Source organism: Artemia sp. Qi Xiang Cuo, chromosome 6 (assembly GCF_049724085.1).
Source record: "Artemia sp. Qi Xiang Cuo chromosome 6, ASM4972408v1, whole genome shotgun sequence".
Lineage (NCBI taxonomy): Eukaryota > Metazoa > Arthropoda > Branchiopoda > Anostraca > Artemiidae > Artemia > Artemia sp. Qi Xiang Cuo.
This window is the reverse complement of record NC_142799.1, coordinates 11020061-11026532: the sequence shown is the minus strand read 5'-3', so window position 1 is coordinate 11026532 and position 6472 is coordinate 11020061. Positions and strand designations below refer to the sequence as shown.

Sequence of the window (6472 nt, the reverse complement as noted above, 5' to 3'; positions counted from 1 at the left end):
TTGCATGATTTTTTAGGAATCCATTTTATTTATTGTCTAGGGCAGGCCTACTACAAAGGCTCACTGCTCATGTCAACTACGACATAGATTCTGCAATTTCTGCACTGCAGATAGTATATGTCTTTGCACGTGCTTATGGTCAGCAATTCGAACTCCATTGATTGACATTTACGACAAAAAGGGTCATTCCAAGCCTGGGGGTAGTATTTGATCTGAGATTTCGCAGATGTGCCCTGAAAGAAGATCAGACTTGATTAAAAGCTGTAGGATCACACAAAACCACAACAAAAACAGGAACTTCTTGTACAAATTGTGTGACCAGAAAAATGTTTATTCTTTTTACTGAATTAATATTTTTTTCACATAGGATGGAAATACCAAACTGTATTTTTCATTGAAGAATGCCAAAAAAATGCCCCCTGGGGGAGGCAAGTGCCGCCTATCCAATTAACGGTTCTGAGTCAAGATTTATCAAAGCAAATTCTCGTGAAGTTGTTGTCAGATTGTATTGCATTATTAGCAGCATTAGAACCTAGCCCCCAAGTTCAACTTTTTAATATATCATTGTTAGTCAAGCTGAAACAACAATTTTGTCAATCTGGACATGAAACAGTTTCATATGCAGCGAAACAAAATTCATTACAGACACTACATTAAGTAATACCTGTGATGTTTTTGAAATTTTGAACATTCCGAGTTTTTTTTTGATGAAAATATAACAAGCATTTTCAAAATCTAGAGAAGGGGCAAAATATCTCAGGGACAGCATTGCCAGGATTAATCAGATGAAGGGCGATGAAAATTGCTTCTAGTTGCGGGTTTTATTTTAAGTTAGGTCTACCATTCAGTTTTGTGGAATTTGGATAAGAATATTGGTAGGCTACCATTCCACAAGCACCTTTGTAGGGAAAGGGGACTCCAGCCTCGGCCCCCCCTTTAATCTTAACTCTCTCGGATTTCTAGCACATCTCATTTAAATTACCAGATAAATTTATTTTTATTTAATTTTTTTGTGAAATAAATAAGTTAAATAAATAAAAAATTAATTAAATTAAATAATTAGATAAGATTATTTTGTGAAACAAATTAAAAGAAAAAAAACGTGCCTGGGATTCCGGTTTAGTCTTAGTACTACCCTGATGCGGAATGCCTACATCATTTTCTGGCAAATTTTTGCAAATTTAAAAAAATTTCAAAGTTTTTTAATTATTTAGAACTAACAGAATATGTTTCGAAACATCTTAGTGTTGAATTGGAATAGAGTTCATTGCGAGTCACCTGCTTCACGCTTCGGGGAATTGTCATTAGTAGAGAGTTGAAAAATGGGGCTACCTTCCTACTTTGCAGAATTTGAAAGGGCATACCTTCCAATTACAGGATTTGTTTAAAACCAGAGAAAAAAAAAATCCGAGAAAGATTTTCAACCAGTGAACGAGTATTTCAAGAAAGAATAAAAATTCCTTAGGTTTTATAATATCCACAAATTTTTTTTTTCACATACTATCAAAATACAGGTAACATTTTGAAGGAAGAAGAGTAGTGCTGTTGTAAATTATTCAATCGATAGCCGAAAACTTTTACCTTGTCTTAGGGTTAAAGAAGCGACACAAAAATCAGTTAGTCTTTTCAGTCCCCCACCTTTGTCTTTTATTTTACCTTATAACCTGATTTATTTAAAATGTGATTATTATGGGCTGAATCTTTTTACTGGTTTGCAGCGACTGCTGCAACCATGATGCAAGTTTGATTGGAAGCAACCAGTGAAAGTGTTTGATTGGAAAGCAACCAGCGACATAAAATTTAGAAAAAAAAATCAAAATTTCAAAATCAGCCAGTTTGCAGGTATCAACTGAGTCATTGAGGGAGTAAAGGATTTTAGGAAAACCTTAATTAAGCCACTTTATAAGAAAGGCGATAAAAGTGAGTGTGGTAATTATCGAGGCATTAGTCTTATCTCTGTAGGAAGCAAATTACTTAGTAATATGATACTTTTTAGACTGAGAAATACTGTTGACAAAGTTTTAAGGGAAGAACAGAGTGGTTTTAGAAAAGGTACAGGATGTGTTGACCAAATTTTCACTTTTAGATTAATAATTGAAAAGTGCCTGAGTTGTAAAACGCCTTTGGTCCTTAGTTTTATAGATTTTGATTAAGCGTTCGATTCTGTTGTTAGACGAAGCAAAGGTTTTATCCTTGTATGGTATACCAAGACAAATACATTAAAGTGATTAGTGCTATGTACGAGAATAACACGGCTGCAGTTAAGGTAGCAAATGAGGTTAGCAGCTGGTTTTGTATTAAATCAGGAGTTAAAAAGGGCTGTGGTTCTATCTCTCTTTATATGGATTATTTTGATGGATTTTGTATTAAGGAGGACAGGAAAGGCAATGGGAAACCACGGAATCAAATGAGGAGGAAAAAGTCTCGTGGACTTGGATTATGCTGATGATTTGAGCATCCTACATGAAAGTGTGAACAAAATGAATGAACATTTAGAAGTTTTGCGAGTTCAGGGTGCTAGAATAGGTTTGAAAATTAATGTTAAGAAGACTAAGTCCCTAAGGCTAGGAATAAGTGAATATGAAAAGGTGACGTTGGGTGATCAAGTGGACAGCTTCATTTACCTTGGTAGTATTATTAGTAAAGATGGTGGGAGCAGTGAAGATGTTAAAAGTAAAATAGTCAAGGCTCAGGGTGTTTTATCACAATTAAAAAAAGTTTGGAAGAATACGAAGATAAGTCTGCAAACCAAGATTAGAATATTAGAAGCTACAGTGATGAAAGTAGTCAAATATGGCTTTAAAGCACAGTTTATATAATTATCCAGTATGATCTTTCCCAATCTCACCCATTATAAAAACCCGGACCGAGGTGCGAGTGCTCCAGAGAACGTTTTTGCAGATATAGACATAAGCGGCATTAGATCTTTTCACGGGTAGACAAAGAATAATCATCTACGGAACAAGTACTGACAAAACCACTTGGCTGGCTCAACCAATAAGTGGACAATAAGTGCAGAAATAAGTGGGAGGAGCTTTTTGTTCGCACCGAGAATGAAGAGCCAGAAATCATCTGCGGTAAACTTACTGGTATCAAACAGTTCGTGGTAACGAACTGTAAGTAAGTAGCGACCCGGCTCAATGGTAACCGAAACTCTAGAAAACGGGTTTTTGATACCAATAGATATATCAAAAGAATCAGATTTCAATGCTTATTTCAAATATATAATTTTCATCAAAAGTTTAGTGTTACCCATCAAAAGTTACGCGCCCGAGAAAATTTTGCTGATTTTCAAAAAAAGGGGAAAGAACCCCTAAAAGTTATAGAACCTTAATGAAAATCACACCATCATATTCAGTGTATCAGAGAACCCTACTGTAGAGGTTTCAAGCTCCTATCTACAAAAATGTGGAATTTTCCATTTTTTGCCAGAAGAAAGATCACGGATGCGTGTTTGTTTGTTTGTTGTTTTTTTTTTTTTTTTCCCAGGAGTGATCGTATTGATCCAGTGGTCCTAGATAGAATATCGTGGGAGGGCTCATTCGAACGGTAATTAAAAGTTCTAGTGTCCTTTTTATGTTACCAAAACAAATGGAGGGCAACTAGGCCCCCTCCCACGCTTATTTTTTTCCCAAAGTCACCTGATCAAGATTTTGAGACAGCCATTTTGTTCAGCATGGTCAAAAATATGATAAATATGTCTTTTAGGATGACTTAATCCCCCGAAGTTCCCAGAGGGAGGGCTAAAAGCTATGAACTTTACCCAATGTTAACATATAGCATTGGTTATTGGGAAGTATACAGAAGTTTTCAGGAGGTTTTTTTGCTGGTAGTGGGAGGGAAGGGTGGTTCGGGGATTATGTTGGAGGATCTGTTCATGAAGGAAGTTTTCATGGGGGAAGGGAAATTGCCATGAAGGGGGCGCCGGATTTCCAAGCATTATTTATTCGTTATTGGGAAGTATACAACCATTTTCAGGAAGGATTTTTTCTGGAGGGGGGGGGCTATAGGAGGGGGTTACTCTGGATAAAATTTCCGTGGAGGATGTTTCTTTTGGGTCAGTGACATTTATATGTAGGGGGTGCAGGATTTACAAGTATTATTTAAGAACAGATCAGAAATTAAATAAAAAAACAAGTTTTTTCAACTGAAATGTAAGAAGGAATATTAGAACTTAAAACGAACAGAAATTATAACGTATGTGAGGGGGTTCTTCCCCAAGTTAATACCTCGCTCTTTACGCTACAGTTTTTTTTAGTGCTTTCAAAAGAGCTATCTATTCTAATTAAACGGCCTTTGTGATTCAAGGGTTTGTTAATAAAATTTTTTTTAAATTTTAACGCAAAGAGCGTGGTCTTGCATAAGGGGAGAACCCCCTTATATACGTAATAACATATACGTAAAAAAAAAAAAACAATAAAAAAACAAGCGATACGGCTCAATAGTAATCGAAACTTTTAAAAACGGAATTTTGATGTCAATGAATGTATCAAAAGAATGTGTTTATAATGCTGATTCTAAATATATAAATTTTGTTAAGTTTAGTATTACTCATCAAAGGCTACGAGCCTGAGAAAATTTACTCGATTTTTTAAAGAGGGGGGAAACATCCCCTACAAGTGAAAGAATTTTAATGAAAATCACACCGTCAGATTCAGCGTATCAGAAAACCCTATTACATAGGTTTCAAGCTCATATCTGCAAAAATCTGCAACTTTGTATTTTTTGCCAGAAGAAAAATATACGAATATAGAAGTTAGTTACGTAAGTTAATTTGTAAAGACATACATTTAGAAAAAGAAAAGTAAAATTTTTATGCAAATAAAAGCTGCATTAACTAAAAAACGATCAGAAATTAAATAAAAAAAAAAAAGTTTTTTAAACTGAAAGTAAGGAGCGACATTAAAACTTAAAACGAACAGAAATTATTCCGTATATGAAAGGGGCTGTCCCCTCCTCAAGGCCTCGCTCTTTACGCTAAATTTTGACTCTGTCTCAAAACTTTATTTTTTAAAACAATAAAAACTTTAGTGTAAAGAGTGATGCGTTGCGGAGGGGACAGCCCCTTTTATATACGGAATAATTTCTGTTCGTTTTAAGTTTTAATGTCGCTCCTTACTTTCAGTTTAAAAAACTTGTTTTTTTTTATTTAATATTATATAAACTGTGCTTTGAAGCATGGGTGCTTCGAAAAGTGGATAAAGATTTGCTAGATGTATTCCAGAGAAATTGTTTAAGGATTGTTCTGGGTACCCGGATGACAGACCGTATTTCAAACAATAGGCTGTACGAAAAATGTGGTTCAATACCGCTCTCTAGGGCTATTATGAAAGAAAGGTTGATATGGTTAGAGCAAGTTGTGTGGATGAAGGATGGCAGATTGCCGAAGACTATTCTTTTCGACCAACCGTCTAGGGCTAAACGGAAAGCAGGTCGTCGTCCTCGTCTGGGGTGGGAGGACGTCATAAAGAAAGATTTAAAGGAAATGGGAACTTCATGGGAGGGTGTAAAAAGGGAGGCTTTGAATAGATTGGGATGGAGGAGGAGCGTGCGTAGCTATTTTGGCCTCAGGCGGCTTGGTGCTGCGGTGAGTTGTTAGTAGTAGTAGTAGCAATCAGGGAAGGCCCCATAGGGTAGGAGGGCAAGTTCGGCAAAACCCACTTTAAACTAAAAAATTTATAGGTAAGCTAAGACAAAACAAAACAAATCTAAAAAAAAAAAAAATGAAATTTTTAGCCGTTCTTCCTTCCAATCTAAAAAATATTTGGCTCTTAACTCCTACCCCCAAAGAAAAAAAAAGGTCTTAGTACTTGATTAAAAATAGAAAAAGAACGTTTTTTTTTATTTGAATGCCCTTGACAACTTTCTTGACAAATGGGCCAAATAATAAACACTTTCCGAAACAGTAAAACGCTGGTGAACAGGGATTGATACAGAACTACTGTTTGAGTGGGGGAACCAGTTAAACTTTTGGACAATATTTGACTTTCTTGAGGGAGAGGAGATATGCCTCAGGAAATACCCCTGGATACGCCCTTGCAGATGAATTATATGGTCACAAGGTCTTAGAAGAGAAAAGGTGACTTATAATTAGATAAAAAAAGAAGGAAAAACAGATAAGCTATATAAAAAATATATAAAAATTCCGGATGATTACCTCTAAACGGGGGGCGAGACACAACTTTAAATTTTTTTGAAGCGCTTACAAATTTGATTACACGGAACATATAAAAATTCCAGTGAAATTCGTAAAAATATGGACATCTTGCGGCGGGTGGGATGGATCTAAAACCCTTGTCCCTCCCCCTTAAAAGAAAACCAAATGGTTTTAGTACTTGATGAAAAATCAGATTGACTTTTAATCATTAAAGTTTTCTTTCACTTTATAGTGGGAGGAACAAAAAAATAAAAATGTTGCATTTCGTCACCAAACCCACAAAAAAAAAGAAAAAAAAGAATACAGCAATGTGGT

At 35.5% G+C, this 6472-nt stretch overlaps 1 protein-coding gene across 1 annotated transcript in view; it reads right to left on the bottom strand.

Moving 5' to 3' along the window:
- The window catches only part of LOC148950857 (uncharacterized), a 79824-nt gene continuing 73352 nt past the window's right edge, over positions 1-6472 (bottom strand). Inside the window, exon 8 of the mRNA XM_089090934.1 lies at positions 1-233. Within this exon, the coding sequence (XP_088947060.1) occupies positions 51-233 (183 nt within the window). The 3' untranslated portion in view covers positions 1-50. The remainder of the gene's footprint in view (positions 234-6472) is intronic.